The sequence below is a fragment of the Balaenoptera ricei genome, chromosome 8 (genome assembly GCF_028023285.1).
Source record: "Balaenoptera ricei isolate mBalRic1 chromosome 8, mBalRic1.hap2, whole genome shotgun sequence".
Classification (NCBI taxonomy): Eukaryota; Metazoa; Chordata; class Mammalia; order Artiodactyla; family Balaenopteridae; genus Balaenoptera; species Balaenoptera ricei.
The window spans coordinates 69,879,197-69,898,064 of NC_082646.1; the positions used below are offsets into that span (position 1 = coordinate 69,879,197).

The following is an 18,868-nucleotide window of genomic DNA, read 5'->3' on the forward strand; positions in this document are numbered from 1 at the left end:
GTAGGAAGATTGAATCAGTAATCAAAAAACCCCCCAACAAACAAAAGCCCAGGACCAGATGGCTTCACTGGTGAATGCTACCAAACATTTAAAGAAGAATTAATGCCAATCCTTTGAAAAAAGAGGAGGGAACACTTCCAAACTCATTTTATGAGACCAGAATTATTCTGATACCAAAACCAGACAAGGACATCATAAGAAAAGAAGATTACAGGGCAATATCCTTGATGAACATAGATACAAGAACCCTTAATTTGCTAAAATATTAGCAAACTGAATTCTACAATACATTAAAAGGATCGTACACATGGTCAAGTGCGATGTATTTATGGATACAAGAATGGTTCAGCATCCACAAATCAATGTCATACACCACGATAACAAAACGAAGGATAAAAATCATAAGATATCTTAATAGATGTAAAAAAAAAAAAGCATTTGACAAAATTCAGCCTCCATTTATTATTAAAAACTCTCAAAGTGGGTATAGAGGGAACATACCTCAACATAATAAAGGCCATATATGACAAACCCACAGCTAACATCATACTCAGTAGTGAAAAGCTGAAAGCTTTTCCTCTAAGATCAGGAACAAGACAAGGATGCTCACTCTAGAGACTTTTATTCAACATAGTATTAGAAGTTCTAGTTTGAGCAGTTAGGCAAGAAAAAGAAATAAAAGGCATCCAAATCAGAAAGAAAAATGTAAAACTGTCACTGTTTGCAAATGACATGATATTATATATAGAAAACCCTAAAGACTCCACCAACAAACTGTTAGAACTAATAAATTAATTCAGTGAAGTTGCAGGATACAAAATCAATATACAAAAATCTGTTTTGTTTCTATACACTAATAACGAACTATCAGAAATAAATTAAGAAAACAATCCCAGGTAAAATTACATCAAAAAAGAATAAAATGCCTAGGAATAAATTTAACCAAGGAGGTAAAAGACCTGTATCCTGAAAACTATAAGATACTGATGAAAGAAATTGAAGAAGACACAAATAGATGGAAAGATATTCCATACTAATGGATTAGAAGAATAAATATTATTTAAAATATCCATTCTACCCAAAGCAGTCTACACATTCAATGCAATTCCTATCAAAATCCCAATAGCATTTTTCACAGGTATAGAACAAACAGTCCTAAAATTTTCATGGAACCACAAAAGACCCTTATAGGCAAAGCAATCTTGAGAAAGAAGAACAAAGCTGTAGGAATCACATTCTCTGATTTGAAACTATATGACAAAGCTATAGTAATCAAAATAGTATGGTTTCGGTGTTAAAAATAGACACATAGATCAATGGAACAGAATAGAGAGCCCAGAAATAAACTCACGGATAAATGGTCAATTAATTTACAACAAGGAGAAGAGAATATACAATCTCTTCAACAAATGGTGCTGGGAAAACTGGACAGCCACATGCAAAAGAATGAAACTGGACCACTATCTTACACCATACACAAAAATTAACACAAAATAGATTTAAGACTTGAATGTAAGACCTGAAACCATAAAACTCCTGGAAGAAAACATAGGCAGTTAATTACTTGACATAGGTCTTGGTGATGATTTTTTGGAGTTGACACCAGAAGCAAGACAACAAAAGCAAAAATAAATAAATGGGACTACATCAAACTAAAAAGCTCTGCACAACAAAGGAAAACATCAACAAAATGAAAAGGCAACCTGTGGAATGATAGAAAATAGTTACAAATCATATACCTGATAAGGGGTTAATATCCAAAATATATAAAGATCTCATACAACTCAATAACAAAAAAGCAAACAATCCAATTTTAAAATGTGCAGAGGAGCTGAATAGACATTTTTCCAAAGAAGACCTACAGATGACCAACGGGTACATAAAAAGGTGCTCAACATCATTAATTATAAGGACAATGGAAATCAAAACCACAACGAGGTATCACCTCACACCTGTTAGAATGGCTATTATCAGAAAGATAAGAAATAAGTGTTGGCAAGGATGTGGAAAAAGGGGAACAGTTGTGTACTGTTGGTGGGAATGTAAATTGGTTCAGCCACTGTGGAAAACAGTGTGGAGGTTCCTCGAAAAATTAAAAATAGAACTACCATATGATCCAGCAATTCTACTTCTAGGTATTTATCCAAAGGAAATGAAAACACTAACTTGAAAAGATACTGAAACTCGCATGTTCATTGCATCATGAGCCAATGGCTTGGCTTTACAGTAGCCAAGATACGGAAGCAACATAAGTGTCCAAAATGAATGAATGGACAAAGAAAATGTGAGATATATATATAAACACACAATGGAATATTATTTAACCATAAAAAGAAGGAAATCTTACCATTTGCAACAACACGATAGAACTCAAGGGCATTATGCTAAGTGAAATAAGTCAGACAGAGAAAGACAAATACCTTATGATCTCACTTATATGTTGAAGCTAAACAAAACAAAACCAAAAATGAGTTCATAGATACAGAGAACAGATTGGTGGTTGCCAGAGGATGGGGAGTGGTGGATAAAATGGGTGAAGGTTGTCCAAAAGTACCAACAACAACGAAAAGAATGAGGTATATCCATATATACTGACATGGAAAGATACTCACGATATATGTTTAAATGGGGGAAAAAAACAGTAGCAGAAAAATATACACACTGTAATCTCATTTTTATTAACAGAGAGAATGAGAGAGAGAGAACTCTCTATTCTTGTGTGTATTATGAACATGAAGAGATACACTTAAAACTGTTAGTGTTACTTTGAGATAGTCTTTTTACTCAAATCCACATAATACTAATATCAATGCCTAAAATAATGTACCCAGCAACAAAAATTAAATGCAAGAAGACAAATCCAAAGCATAATAACTAAAGTGGAAAAAGTAAAGCAGAATTACATTTTCTAAAATATTAGTAATGCAGATAAATAAAGCAAAGCCATAGAAACTCTTCTCCTGAATAAGAAATGCCACATGCTAAAAACAGATTTTTTTTTAATTTTAGGAAAAATGAATTATAATTTTACTATAATAAACTACTTAAAAATATTGATGGAAACAGAAAAACAATGAGTGTTGCATGTAATGTGTAAAATCCAATTTTTAAAAAACAACAAAATGGACAGTAGTGCAAGAAAAAGTTACTGACCTAGAAGACAGACTCAGAGAAGTACCCTATTCACTCTAAGTAGTCCAAAGTCAGAGGAGGTTATAAATATGAAAATTCATAGGCAATGATATAATACAGCAGGTCTAGCAAAAAAGTGGTTCTCATTGCTGCCACTCCTCCCCTCCCCACTTACCCAGCCCACTCCCAAGACAGTTGTCACTAATGTATCCCAGCAGTCTTTCCCTCTGAGCCAAGATAAGGCTTCAGAAGTTTCCTTAACTGAGTACCTTTGGCAGCCTCTACCAATGGCCAGCATACCTCTACTAAACGCTGGTAGTTGCAGTGTAATATGAAAACTTGTCATTTCTTCAATAGGAGAGAATCCAAGGTAATAATTCATGGCCTGAAAATGGAAAAGGCACACAGTTTCTTTCAAAGGTTTAACATTCAAGAGAAAGACATTTAGATATATGCTTGTTAAATCCCTGAACTTTAGAAATAAAGAATGATGGCATCAAGCAACTAAAGAAAAGAGAAAGATAACATTTCAGGCCATCACAGGTAAGAATAGCTTGAGATCATCCTATCAATACTACTGAAAAGAATTCTTAAATCCACAGAACCTACAGAAATTTTCCAGTGGGCGACCTTATCTTCAAAGAATTACTCAAGGGGCATTTGACTTGGATAAGCTAAAACTACTGAAAAATAAGATAATGTAAGCTATCAGGGAACCATTGATGTATGTTGAAGTTTAATTAGTTTGTATGTCAGCCCTTAAAAATGAGGAGAAAAGACATTCTAAACATGTTTCAGAGAGTCAGTTCTATCAATCCTCAAATGAGTTGTGGAGAGTGGATTAGGTGAATCCAATAGCAGACAACATATTTCTCATTAGGGAATCCAGACTTGTTCTTTAAGATTAAAATATAAATTTAGACTAAAAACTGATTAGACTTTTTTTTTTTTTGCCTTTTAATATTAAGGGCTTATGTCATTGCATACAAGAAGCATTGATTTTTTTTTAATTTTATTTTTTTTATACAGCAGGTTCTTATTAGTTATCTATTTTATACATGTTAGTGTATATATGTCAATCCCAATCTCCCAATTCATCGCACCACCATCACCCCCACCCCCGCTATCCCCCCTTGGTGTCCATACTTTTGTTTTCTACATCTGTGTCTCTATTTCTGCCTTGCAAACCGGTTCATCTGTACCATTTTTCTAGATTCCACATATATGCGTTAATAGACGATATTTGTTTTTCTCTTTCTGACTTACTTCACTCTGTATGACAGTCTCTAGGTGAATCCACGTCTCTACAAATGACACAATTTCATTCCTTTTTATGGCTGAGTAATATTCCATTGTATATATGTACCACATCTTTTTTATCCATTTGTCTGTCGATGGGCATTTAGGTTGCTTTCATGACCTGGCTATTGTAAATAGTGCTGCAATGAACATTGGGGTGCATGTGTCTTTTTGAATTATGGTTTTCTCTGGGTATATGCCCAGTAGTGGGATTGCTGCATCATATGGTAATTCTATTTTTAGTTTTTTAAAGCACCTCCACACTGTTCTCCATAGTGGCTGTATCAGTTTACATTCCCACCAACAGTGCAAGAGGGTTCCCTTTTCTCCACACCCTCTCCAGCATTTGTTGTTTGTAGATTTTCTGATGATGTCCATTCTAACTGGTGTGAGGTGATACCTCATTGTAGTTTTGATTTGCATTTCTCTGATAATTAGTGATGTTGAACAGCTTTTCATGTGCCTCTTGGCCATCTGTATGTCTTCCTGGAGAAATGTATACTTAGATCTTCTGCCCATTTTTTGATTGGGTTGTTTGTTTTTTTAATATTGAGCTGCATGAGCTGTTTATATATTTTGGAGATTAATCCTTTGTCCATTGATTCATTTGCAAAAATTTTCTCCCATTCTGAGGGTTGTAATTTCGTTTTGTTTGTAGTTTCCTTTGCTGTGCAAAAGCTTTTAAGTTTCATTAGGTCCCATTTGTTTATTTTTGTTTTTATTTTCATGACTCTAGGAGGTGGATCAAAAAAGATCTTGCTGTGATTTATGTCAAAGAGTGTTCTTCCTATGTTTCCCTCTAAGAGTTTTGTAGTGTCCTGTCTTACATTTAGGTCTTTAATCCATTTCGAGTTTATTTTTGTGTATGGTGTTAGGGAGTGTTCTAATTTCATTGTTTTACATGTAGCTATCCAGTTTTCCCAGCACCATTTATTGAAGAGACTTCTTTTCTCCATTGTATATCTTTGCCTCCTTTGTCATAGATTAGTCGACCATAGGTGCGTGGGTTTATCTCTGGGCTTTCTATCCTGTTCCATTGATCTATATTTCTGTTTTTGTGCCAGTACCATGTTGTCTTGATTACTGTAGCTTTGTAGTATAGTCTGAAGTCAGGGAGCCCGATTCCTCCAGCTCTGTTTTTTTCCCTCAAGACCGCTTTGGCTATTCAGGGTCTTTTGTGTCTCCATACAAATTTTAAGATTTTTTGTTCTAGTTCTGTAAAAAATGCCATTGGTAATTTGATAGGGATTGCATTGAATCTGTAGATTGCTTTGGGTAGTGTAGTTATTTTCACAATATTGATTCTTCCAATGCAAGAACATGGTATATTTCTCCATCTGTTTGTGTCGTCTTTGATTTCTTTCATCAGTGTCTTATAGTTTTCTGAGTACAGGTCTTTTACCTCCTTAGGTAGGTTTATTCCTAGGTATTTTGTTCTTTTTGTTGCCATGGTGAATGGGATTGTTTCCTTAATTTCTCCTTCTGATATTTTGTTGTTAGTGTATAGGAATGCAAGAGATTTCTGTGCATTAATTTCATATCCTGCAACTTTACCAGATTCATTGACTAGCTCTAGTAGTTTTCTGGTGGCATCTTTAGGATTCTCTATGTATAGTGTCATGTCATCAGCAAACAGTGACAGTTTTACTTCTTCTTTTCCAATTTGTATTCCTTTTATTTCTTTTTCTTCTCTGACTGCTGTGGCTAGGACTTTCAAAACTATGTTGAATAATAGTGGCTAGAGTGGACATCCTTCTCTTGTTCCTGTCTTGTTCCTGAAATGCTTTCAGTTTTTCACAATTGAGAATGATGTTTGCTGTGGGTTTGTCATATATGGGCTTTATTATGTTGAGGTAGGTTCCCTCTATGCCGACTTTCTGGAGAAAAGTGGACATAGAGATGCAGAAAAAGCTTTTGCTTTTGAGATGATCATATGGTTTTTATTCTTCAATTTGTTCATATGGTGTATCACATTGATTGATTTGCATATATTGAAGAATCCTTTCATCCCTGGGATAAATCCCACTTGATCATGGTGTATGATCCTTTTAATGTGCTGTTGGATTCTGTTTGCTGGTATTTTGTTGAGGATTCTTGCATCTATATTCATCAGTGATATTGGTTAGTAATTTTCTTCTTTTGTAGTATCTTTGTCTGGTTTTGGTACCAGGGTGTTGGTGGCCTCAAAGAATGAGCTTGGGAGTGTTCCTTCCTCTGCAATTTTTTGGAAGAGTTTGAGAAGGATGGGTGTTAGTTCTTCTCTAGCTGTTTGATAAAATTCACCTGTGAAGCCATTTGGTCCTGGACTTTTGTTTGTTGGAAGATTTTTAATCACAGTTTCAATTTCATTACTTGTGATTGGTCTGTTCATATTTTCTAGTTCTTCCTAGTTCAGTGTTGGAAGGTTATACCTCTCTAAGTATTGGTCCATTTCTTCCAGGTTGTCCATTTTATTGGCATAGAGTTGCTTGTGGTAGTCTCTTAGGATGCTTTGTATTTCTGCAGTGTCCGTTGTAACTTCTCCTTTTTCATTTCTAATTTTATTGATTTGAGTCCTCCCCCTCTTTTTCTTGATGAGTCTGGCTAAAGGTTTATCAATTTTGTTTATCTTCTCTAAGAACCAGCTTATAATTTTATTGCTCTTTGCTATTTTTTGTTTCCATTTCATTTATTTCTGCTCTGATCTTTATGATTTCTTTCCTTCTACTAACTTTGGGTTTTGTTTGTTCTTTATTCTCTAGTTCCTTTAGGTGTAAGTTTAGATTGTTTATTTGAAGTTTTTCTTGTTTCTTGAGATAGGATTGTATTGCTATAAACTTCCCTCTTAGAACTGCTTTTGCTACATCCCATAGGTTTTGGATCATCGTGTTTTCATTGTCATTTGTCTCTAGGTATTTTTTGATTTCCTCTTTGATTTCTCCAGTGATCTCTTGGTTATTTAGTAACATATTGTTTAGCCTCCATGTGTTTGTGTTTTTTTACATTTTTTTCACTGTAATTTATTTCTAATCTCATAGTGTTGTGGTCGGAAAAGATGCTTGATATGATTACAGTTTTCTTAAATTTACTGAGGCTTGATTTGTGACCCAAGATGTGATCTATCCTGGAGAATGTTAAATGTGCACTTGAGAAGAAAGTGTAATCTGCTGTTTTCAGATGGAATGTCCTATAAATATCAATTAAATCTAGCTGGTCTATTGTGTCATTTAAAGCTTGTGTTTCATTATTAATTTTCTGTCTGGGTGATCTGTCCATTGGTGTTAAAGCCCCCCACTATTATTGTGCTACTGTCAATTTCCTCTTTTATGGCTGTTAGCATTTGCCTTATGTATTGAGGTGCTCCTGTGTTGGGTGCATATATACTTATAATTGTTATATCTTCTTCTTGGATTGATCCCTTGATCATTATGTAGTGTCCTTCCTTGTCTCTTGTAACATTCCTTATTTTAAAGTCTATTTTATCTGATATGAGTATTGCTACTCCAGCTTTCTTTTGATTTCCATTTGCATGGAATATCTTTTTCCATCCCCTGACTTTCAGCCTGTATGCGTCCCTAGGTCTGAAGTGGGTCTCTTGTAGACAGCATATCTGCGGGTCTTGTTTTTGTATCCATTCAGCAAGCCTGTGTCTTTTGGTTGGAGTATTTAATCCATTCACATTTAATGTAATTATTGATATGTATGTTCCTATTACCATTTTCTTAATTGTTTTGAGTTTTTGTAGGTCTTTTTCTTCTCTTGTGTTTCCCACTTAGAGAACTTCCTTTAGCATTTGTTGTAGAGCTGGTTTGGTGATGCTGGATTCTTTTAGCTTTTGCTTGTGTGTAAAGCTTTTGATTTCTCCTTCGAATCTGAATGAGATCCTTGCCAGGTAGAGTAATCTTGGTTGTGGGTTCTTCCCTTTCATCACTTTAAATATATTGTGCCTCTCCCTTGTGGCTTGTAGAGTTTCTGCTAAGAAATCAGCTGTTAACCTTATGGGAGTTCCCTTCTATGTTATTTGTCATTTTTCCCTTGTTGCTTTTAATAATTTTTCTTTGTCTTTAATTTTTGCCAATTTGATTACTATGTGTCTTGGCGTGTTTCTCCTTGGGTTTATCCTGCCTGGTTCTCTGCACTTCCTGGACTTGAGTGGCTATTTCCTTTCCCATGTTAGGGAAATTTTCGACTATAATCTCTTCAAATATTTTCTCGGGTCTTTTCTCTCTCTCTTCTCCTTCTGACACCCCTATAATGTGAATGTTGGTGCATTGAATGTTGTCCCAGAGGTCTCTTAGACTGTCCTCATTCCTTTTCACTCTTTTTTCTTTATTCTGTTCCATGGCAGTGAATTCCACCATTCTTTCTTTCAGGTCACTTATCCATTCTTCTGCCTCAGTTATTCTGCTATTGATTCCTTCTAGTGTATTTTTCATTTCAGTTATTGTATTGGTCACCTCTGTTTGTTTGTTCTTTAATTATTCTAGGTGTTTGTTCTTCAGTTCTTCCAGGTCTTTGTTAAACATTTTTTGCATCTTCTCGATCTTTGCCTCCATTCTTTTTCCAAGGTCCTGGATCATCTTCACTATTATTATTTTGGATTCTTTTTTTGAAAGGTTGCCTATCGCCACTTCATTTAGTTGTTTTTATGGGGTTTTATCTTGTTCCTTCATCTGGTACATAGTCCTCTGCGTTTTCATTTTGTCTGTCTTTCTGCAAATGTGGTTTTCGTTCCACAGGCTGCAGGATTGTAGTTCTTCTTGCTTCTGCTGTCTGCCCTCTGCTCATGAGGCTATCTAAGAGGCTTGTGCAAGCTTCCTGATGGAAGGGACTGGTGGTGGGTAGAGCTGGGTGTCGCTCTGGTGGGCAGAGCTCAGTAAAACTTTAATCTGCTTTTTTGCTGATGGGTGGGGCTGAGTTCCCTCCCTGTTGGTTGTTTGGCCTGAGGCGACCCAGCACTAGAGCCTATAGGCTCTTCGGTGGGGCTAATGGCGGACCCCGGGCAGGCTAATGCCAAGGAGTACTTCCCAGAACTTCTGCTGCCAGTGTCCTTGTCCCCATGGTGAGCCACAGCCACCCCCTGCCTCTGCAGGAGACCCTCCAACACTAACAGGTAGGTCTGGTTCAGTCTCCTATGGAGTCACTGCTCCTTCCCCTGGGTCCTGATGCACACACTACTTTGTGTGTGCCCTCCAAGAGTGGAGTCTCTGTTTCCCCCAGTCTTGTCGAAGTCCTGCAATCAAATCCCACTAGCCTTCAAAGTCTGGTTCTCTGGGAATGCCTCCTCCCGTTGCTGGACCCCCAGGTTGGGAAGCTTGACGTGGGGCTCAGAACCTTCACTCCAGTGGGTGGACTTCTGTGGTATAAGTGTTCTCCAGTTTGTGAGTCACCCACCCAGCAGTTATGGGATTTGATTTTATTGTGATTGCACCCCTCCTACCATCTCACTGTGGCTTCTCCTTTGTCTTTGGATGTGGGTTATTTTTTTGGTGAGGTCCAGTGTTTTCCTGTCAATGATTTTTCAGTAGTTAGTTGTGATTCCAGTGCTCTCTCAAGGAGTGAGTGCATGTCCTTCTTCTCCGCCATCTTGAACCAATCCAGAACCATTGATTTTAAAACATACCAGTATAAGTACCACTCAAAGAGAAAAAAGTACTTCAATTAAACTATTACCCAATGCTTTCTTATTGCTTAGAATTTTTATGTTCTACTTTTTGAAATTGCTCTTATAGGCTCTTTTAAAATTTATTTTATTGAAGTATAGTTGATTTACAATGTTGTGTTAATTTCTGCTGTACAGGATCTTGTAGGCTTTTTGAGACATGGAATTGACCACACTATGAAGAGCTATGACCAAGTTCACACACATGGAAGCAGTGATAACTCTTATACCTTCCACCTGGCTCTTGGTAGTTGTAGGATGCCATCAATTTTAAGACACAGCCTGATTTCAGGGATGTTAAAATGTGAAAAGTTGTGTGCATTAGAATTAGTGAAATAGGACACATCAAATTAGTTACCTTCCAGGTGGGTTTAAAAGGAAAGAAGGTTCTTAAAACATAAATATGATTCAACAGGACACATATTGTACTACAGGAGTGTTCAAAACACCTTGGATAAGGACTTGACCACTGCCCAGACAAGCACGGAAGGCTTTCCAGTCAGGGCACAGGAATGTCTTTGGAGAAGAAGACAGAGGTGAAAAGAAGAGGGAAAACCTCAGAATGAGGAAAAAGAGCTCAAATATGACAAGCTGGGTTAAATGCCCTCCTTCTATGATCCTGGGATCTTATAATTTGGGGATTCAAGACACAATCACAAGGTTTTCACAATACATACTGGCACCACCAGTGCCACCACCAGACGAGGAGAGGAGAGCAGCGTCCCTCACATACTAAGTGCTCAATATGGTGAGTGAGTGAGTGAATGTGTGAGTGCGTGGGTTAGGTCTGTCTGTGGCAAAAGTAACAGCTGTTCTCTTTTCCCTTGTCACCCTAGAGAAACTTGAGAGTGAGAAGCTGAATGTCGCTGAGGTCACCCAGTCAGAGATTGCCCAGAAGCAAAAGCTGCAGACTGTCCTGGAGAAGATCAATGAAACCCTGAAACTTCCTCCCAGGAGCATCAAGTGGAATGTAGACAGTGAGTTTTGCAAAGGAAGATGGGACTGTTACATGACACCTGTGGTTCCTACCGTGGAGTTTCCCCAGGAAGCTGCATCATAAGCTGGGAGGCCCCGGATGGGTGCAAACTCATTTATCTCTGAGTGAGATATGCCTTTCCTTAGAAAGGAAGCTCATCATCCACATCTAAGGAAAGCTGAGAAAAATAGCAAAATGTCAAAATCTAGTGTGCCTTTTCTGTAAAAGGCTCTCTGTAGGAACCTCATGTGAGATTGGTGGGGAAGGAAGCTCCTATTCATTGAGCTGCTTCTGAGTCTCAGCACAACCTTTTGAAAAAGCTCCTGTCTCCAGCTTGTTGAAGCTCTGGGAAGTGGAGATGCCTAGTTCAGGCAGCTGAGAAGCGGGGAGCAAGGACTTGGGTCTGTTCCAGTGCCCACGCCCTTCCTCTCACCCCCTTACTGCCCAGAGGGAGCAAAGATATGGCTAAGAGCATAGGCAATGGGATAGGATTTTTAAATTCAGGTTTTCGTGCTAGTATAGCTCAAGAATCTCAGAAGGTATAAACTGTTCATTCTTTTGCTGCCTCAAGGGCCTGGCTAATATGGACTTAATTGAGTCCATATCAGAGTCAACATGAAATCAGCAGATTTGGGCGAATCCAGTAGCAACAACCTGTTTCCCATCGGGAGCCCAAAGTTGTTTTGTTCCTTGTAGTAGATAAAAATATGAATTTAGATTTATAAAATGACTGAGATTGTGTTTCCTGCCTTTAAGTATTAAGGGGTTGAGTATTATATCTTATTGCATCTGATGTATACAGCTTAAAATGGACATCTCCCCGCCCACCACCAAAAAAAAAAAAAAAAACACCTTTCAGACTTCGGAAAGAAAAGGGAATCTTCAGCTTTCCAAGTTAAGAGACCCAAGCAGCTGCCAATGGCAATCTCTTCAGCAGGTTCCTAACACCCGCCATCGGAGGCAAGACGCCAAGCACCTCCTTCAGCACAATGACACCTTTGCTTGCACAGCGTGAAAAGCTGCCTCTAGCAGCACGCTGGGAACAGGGCATCCTCTGTGGAGCAGAGGAGACACCTGAGGGCGGGAGGAGGGGAGGCCACGGCTCTGGGCCCTAGATGCTGCCCCGTGTCCCAGGAATGCTAATAGTGTTCAGTGGGGGAGGGAAAAGGGGGCTGATCACTAGTTTTGGAAATGTATCTGCATTCTGGAAGTCCATAATAGTAATAAGCATTAAAGTCCTCTGATGGTGACCTCTGCTTAGTTTTGTTTGATCCTATTTCCCACTCCCTTGAGTATGGACCATCTCTATATACCGCTCCAAAACAAAACCCCTTTTATCTTTCTTTTTTTTTAAATTGAAGTATAGTTGATTTACCATCTAATGTTCTGTTAATTTCTGCTGTACAGCAAAGTGATTCAGTTATACATATATACACATTCTTTTAAAAATTCTTTTCCATTATGGTTTATCATAGAATATTGAATATAGTTCCCTGTGCTATACAGTAAGACCTTGTTGTTTCAAAACACCTTTTCATTTATCATGGAACCCAATTTGGGAAATAGGAAGAAGGAATTGTTTTGTTTTGTTTGTTTTTAGACAACAGAAATTTATTTACTCCCAGTCCTGGAAGCCACAAGTCTGAAATGAAGGTGTTGGTAGGTTGGTTCCTTCTGAGGGCTGCACGGGAAGGATCTGTTACAGGCCTCTCTCCTTAGCTCTCAGAGGGCTAATGTCTTGCTGTATTTCTTCACATCATCTTCCTTCTATGCATGTCTCTGTGTCCAAATTTTCCCTTTTTTATAAGGACACTTGTCATATTGGATTAGGGGCCCACCCTACTCCAATATGACCTCATCTTAACTAATCACGTCTGCAATGATTTTACAAATAAGGTCACATTCAGAGGGACTGGAGGTTAGGACTTAACATATGAATTTGAGGCTGGGGGTCGCAAATCAACCCGTAACATCTGATCGGTCTCCCACCTACCTCTCCAGCCACACATATACTTCATGCTTTCTCAGCTTCTCTTCGTCATCCATACACTGGCCTCATTTAAATGGGCCACAATATTCCCACCTTTCTAGAACCGTTTCTGGAAGATATTTCCTTGATCTGAAACATTCCTCATCCCATCTTCCCCACCCCCAAACCATTTTGCCTGCCTTAAGAATGGAATTTTTTAAAGCCACATCAGAACAGTTGTCTTCAGTGGCTTTGAATGATTTGTTTTGGGTTTGCATTCACTTTCATTTCTTATGGGGAAATGTGTAGGAGTGAAATAATCACCCGTATTACCACTCTCATCTGGCTGTTTTTGTTTTTTTGCATTACCGTCCACATCAATGCATATTTTTTCTTATTTTTACTTGATGAAGGCATATACAAACTCACTTTGTCTTAAGATTACATCATACACATCTTCTATATTCACATGTGGTCTTTGTAGTTATAATTTTTGATAGCTGCTCTATTTCCTGGGGTAGATATTCCATAGTTAACTTAAACCCTATGCTGACATTGATTCTTTTAGGATGTTTTTCAGCTTATTGATAATATCAGACAGGGCCGAGTTAAATGTTATGTTGTGACTCTTTTTGCTTCTCTTGAATTACTCTCGTCAGATAGATTTTTAGAACTGAGAGGAATTACTAGGTCAGAGGGAATAATTATCTCAGTGGCCAGCTCCCCGCGATGTCTCAGGGCTTCAGGCAGCAGTGGTTTCTGTGATAAGGAGTGCAGCAGGCGTGACTCGAGGGCACGCTCCGACACCTCCTCTCTCGATTATCTTCCCTGGCTGTTTCTGGGGACATCGTGTCGTCTTTCCACTCAGGAAAAGGGTGGCAGAGACAGCTGCTGAGTTCCCAAGGTCCTTGATCCAGGGTTTTAGGGAGTTCTTCCTTTTCTATTTTTTTTTTTAATTAGCAACAATAATTTTCATTATTGAAAACTTAGAAAATACAGATGAATTAAAAGAGATTTAAATAACATCTAACGTATTTATGGTGCTTGTATGCCTTGTACTAATCTAAACATTTTACCTATTTTGATCCTTGCAATCCTCATTCAACCATCTGAGGTAAGAACTTTACTGTCCCCATTTTACAGATGGGAAAGTCAAGGCATAGGGAAATTAAGAAACAGTGAGTGTAAGCTTCCTGAGAGCAAGGATTTTTGTCTCTTTACTGCTAAATCCCTAAAACCTGGAATAGTGACTGGCAATATTAAGCACAATACTATTTGCTAAAGAAGTGTCATTGTCCAAGGTCACATGGGGTTGGGGGGAGGGGGGAGTGATGGAGCCAGGAATGAGACCCAGAGAGTCTGGCTGCAGAGCCTGTGTACCAAGCCCACACATACTACCCTCATGAGCTGCCCATCAGATACAGGCATTGTCAGCCTTATGGTGTGTTCCTTCAGGTCGTGTGTGTGTGTGTGTGTAAGAAATAATTATATCAGTAAATGAATAAAATGTGTGTATATACTTTATATATAAAATATATTTTCTTATTTTTATGGAGATGGTATCAACCTGTATATATTATTTAGAAGATGTATAGCTTTACAGATCATCCTTCTATATGTCACTTTTAATATTCTATGACATAGATTGGGTATATCATAATTTACTGAACTAACGAAAGATTTTAAGATTTTTTCCCATTTTTTCACTAATATCAATACAGCCTGATGAGTTCTTTCTGCTCATAGACATAATTACTTCTTAAGGATGAATACCTAGGAGTCGTAGTTTAGGGCCAAAAAATATGTACATTTTAAGGTCCTATCACATATTTTCAAATTGTCTACCCCAAAATTGTACCAGTTTCTGTTTCCACCACAATTCAAGTTTGGAGGACTGCTTCTAACTCAACAGCTCCTTTGAAATGGTCTCCCAGCACTGGAGTGACCCTCTTGGCACAGTGGCTGCAGGGCCCAGTTTATACAGCGGAGTCTTGACTTCTCACCCCTGCTGTCATTCTGCATGTTTTCATCCTGACTGGAGTGCAGGAGCACAGTGGCCCTGGATTCTGCCTGGCATCAGGGAGAAGACTCCCAGGAGATGTGCTGAGAGATGGCAATGATGAGAGTGCCCAGATACACAAAGGTAGTTAGAAGTTTTCTTAATTGAAAAGATAACATGTCTTTATTCGAAAGAAACATTTGAAACAGGAAAAAAAAAAAATCAACTATAGCATAACTATTTTCTTTTTTTTTTTTTTTAACTTTCCAAGTCTTGGCCACAAGTACATGTTTGTGTGTGTGTGTGTGTGTGTGTGTGTGTGTGCATATTTGTGTATGTATGTGCATGTGTATGTATATTTATATATATGTATATATGTGTATATATATACAAATATATGTGTATTTATATATGCATAAATCCATGAATGTATATATTTACATTATTCTAGTTCTCTTTAACATTATATTATTAATATTTATAGCTACATTGTCTTAATGATTTTCAGTGCATGCAAACTATTTCATTATGTGAATGTACCATAATTTATTAAAGCAGTGACTATTGAACCATGCTTGGCCCAACCTAGGGATTTTCAAGGAAAGACTCAGGCATCATTGAGGAGAAGAGAAGCAGCTGTGGGCGGGCTGTAGTTAGGACAAAGGGACCAGAGCAGTTGCACTGTTTTTTATCAGGTTTGCCTAATGGTTTTTAGAACAAAGGATTTCTCTGCTTAATTTTTAAAAATTTGAAAACCACTGGTCAACCATCGTCTTTCATTTGGATATACGTGTTTCAGATTTTTTTTTTAATTAATTAATTTATTTATTTATTTAATTTTGGCTGTGTTGGGTCTTCGTTTCTGTGCGAGGGCTTTCTCTAGTTGTGGCGAGCAGGAGCCACTTCATCGCGGTGCGCGGGCCTCTCACTGTCGCGCCCTCTCTTGTTGTGGAGCACAGGCTTCAGACACGCAGGCTCAGTAGTTGTGGTTCACGGGCCTAGTTGCTCCGCGGCATGTGGGATCTTCCCAGACCAGGGCTCGAACCCGTGTCCCCTGCATCGGCAGGCAGATTCTCAACCACTGCGCCACCAGAGAAGCCCCAGAGTTTTTTTTTAATGATAATATATTACACAATAATTAACATCTTTTTTTTTCTTTTCCATTATGGTTTATTACAGGATATCAAATATAGTTCCCTGTGCTATACAGTACAACTTTGTTGTTTATCCATTCTATATATAATAATTTGCATATGCTAATCCCAAACTCCCAATCAATCCCTCCCCTACCCACCCTCCCCCTTGGCAACCACAAGTCTGTGAGTCTGTTTCTGTTTCTTAGATAAGTTCATTTGTGTCATATTTTAGATACCACATATAAGTAATATCGTATGGTGTTCGTCTTTCTCTTTCTGACTTCACTTAGTATGACAATCTCTAGGTCCAGCCATGTTGCTGCAAATGGCATTATTTAATTCTTTTTTATGGATGAGTAGTATTCCATTGTGTGTGTGTGTGTGTGTGTGTGTATGTACACACACACACACACACACTATATCTTTTTTATCCATTCATCTATTGATATGCATTTAGGTTGTTTCCATGTCTTGACTATTGTAAATAGTGCTGCTATGAATATAGGGGTGTATGTATCTTTTCAAATTATAGTTTTGTCCGGATATATGCCCAGGAATGGGATTGCAGGATCATATGGCAACTCCATATTTAGGTTTTTGAGGAACCTCCATACTGTTCTCCATAGTGATGGCACCAGTTTACATTCCCACCAATGGTGTAGGAGGGTTCCCTTTTCTCTACACCCTCTCCAGCATTTATTAATTAACATCTTTTTATACACAGCATGTATGTCTGTGAGAGAGAGAGAGAGAAAGAAACTCTGTAATTATTTCTCTTGAAAAAATACCCAGGAGGACAGAGCACTCATTGAAAGAGTCTGACATCTGTATGGTGCCTACCACATAGCTCTACTTTGCTTACGAAGACAGTCAAGGTAACATACAATGTCACCAGTGTGTGAGAACAACCTTTCTGACCACTGCTTTTCCAGCATTATGTTTTGTCATTAAAGGGGAGAGGTAGCAACAATCCTTACAACCCTCAGTGACGGGACTGATGCAGGGGCAGTTCTGACCAGAAGAGCAAACCTGGTTTTTGCCTCTGTCCATCATGTCAGTGGGTCAGTCCACGCCAGGTGCCTTTTTTGAGGCTATAACTGTGGGTGACACTTAGTTGACAAAGCCCAAAAGCCCAGAAGTAGAAACTTCTTCTGGAAGGCTACGAGTTAGGAGCAGTTCATCTGCTATTTGATGGTGGTATTGAGCTGCTGTTCATGGTCAGTGGAAAACCTTCTCTGAAGCAGCAGTGATAACAGGAAACTCTAGAGGGTTCCCAAGGATTGTCTGAATCATTTCCTTTTCTTGGTGATTTCTCGAAGCTTCTGTTAGAGTGGATTCATTGATCCCAGGGCAGACAGAATGACACCCTAATAATGGGCCCAGTTCATGCTAACTACACAAAATGGACAATTTTTTGCTCTTTCCTTAAATGCCCCCTGTAATGAGAGCCATAACGCTGGTAGGACTGTGAAGGCAGGTAAAGTATGTGGGGACTCTTCCCTTTTATGAAAGAAAGGGGAGAAAGTTGACATGGTTTAATTGCCTAGATGCCAGGTACTTTCTCATAAGTGATAATAGAAAATATCAATCATGCCTAGGCATTGCTATGTACTAGGAGCTTTGCCAACATTATGTCTGGAAATTCTTACTACCCATATTTCTGCATGGGTACTGTTCTCCCCATGTGTGAGGTTGAGCAGGCTGAGGCTCAGGGACCTTAAGTGGCCTACCTAAGGTCATATACTCAGTAAATAAATGGTAGAGTTGTCAAGTCAGAACTCAAGCTCCCGTCGGCCAACACGTGTGTGCCTGTTACATCACAATCTTTTTCTCCTCTCATCTACTGAGAAAAGTACAACTCAGTAGTTGCCCAGACTTCTCCAGCATAAATGACCTAACATCCAGCACACAGCTCAGCTATAGAAGCCACGTGGGTCATGAACATCCCCTCCCAGCTATTGCCCAGAGGGCATTGCCTGCACTGATTATATATGGCACTCAAGAGAGCAACAGAGTCCTTTAGATGTCTCTCATGCCTTCCTCCAGGGGTCTTAAAGCCCTGAACAAAGGAGGGGATCCAGTGTCCTGACTCAGTATCCATTGATTGAGGGCCTGCTTTGTGTAGAGCCTTGGGACAAGGGTAGTGGTGATAACCTACAGAGTTCACAGTCAGATGGGAAGGGAGAGGGGGTTCAGCAGACATGCTAATGGTTATCAGCATAGAGTGAACAAGAACATGGGGGTGGCAGAGGGCTGACCTGAACTCAGAGTTCAGCTGTTGCCAGGGTCCCGATGGGAACCTTGGATTAGAGTGGAGAAGCACTGCTTTGCCGTCCAGCAATAACATGGTCTAAGAAGCAGATCCACGGGACCTGGCTGAGAACCGAGGGGTCCCAGGGTGAGGCCCGTGATGACCAAGAGTGTCCCCTGACCCACAGGGGTGGGATGAAAGGGGCACTGGGTGTGATACTGCTACACTCTGGATATTTGCTTATATCTGCCAAGAACCTAGAAGAAGATTCTCTAATTTATAAATCATCTTTTATTTCAGCTGTTCATGCCAAGAGCCTGGTAGCCATCTTGCATCTGCTGGTTGCTCTGTCCCAGTATTTCCGGGCACCAATCCGACTCCCAGATCATGTTTCCATCCAAGTGGTTGTGGTCCAGGTAAGTTAGAAACCACTAAAAACATCTGCGCCCTTAAAGGGGTGTGGGG

At 38.9% G+C, this 18,868-nt stretch overlaps 1 protein-coding gene across 1 annotated transcript in view; it reads left to right on the top strand.

The window, feature by feature from the left end:
- PARVA (parvin alpha) overlaps window positions 1–18,868 on the top strand; it is a 186,811-nt gene that overhangs the window by 127,549 nt on the left and 40,394 nt on the right. The window contains exons 6-7 of the mRNA XM_059931151.1: window positions 10,909–11,049; window positions 18,704–18,819. Of these exons, the coding sequence (XP_059787134.1) occupies window positions 10,909–11,049; window positions 18,704–18,819 (257 nt within the window). The remainder of the gene's footprint in view (window positions 1–10,908; window positions 11,050–18,703; window positions 18,820–18,868) is intronic.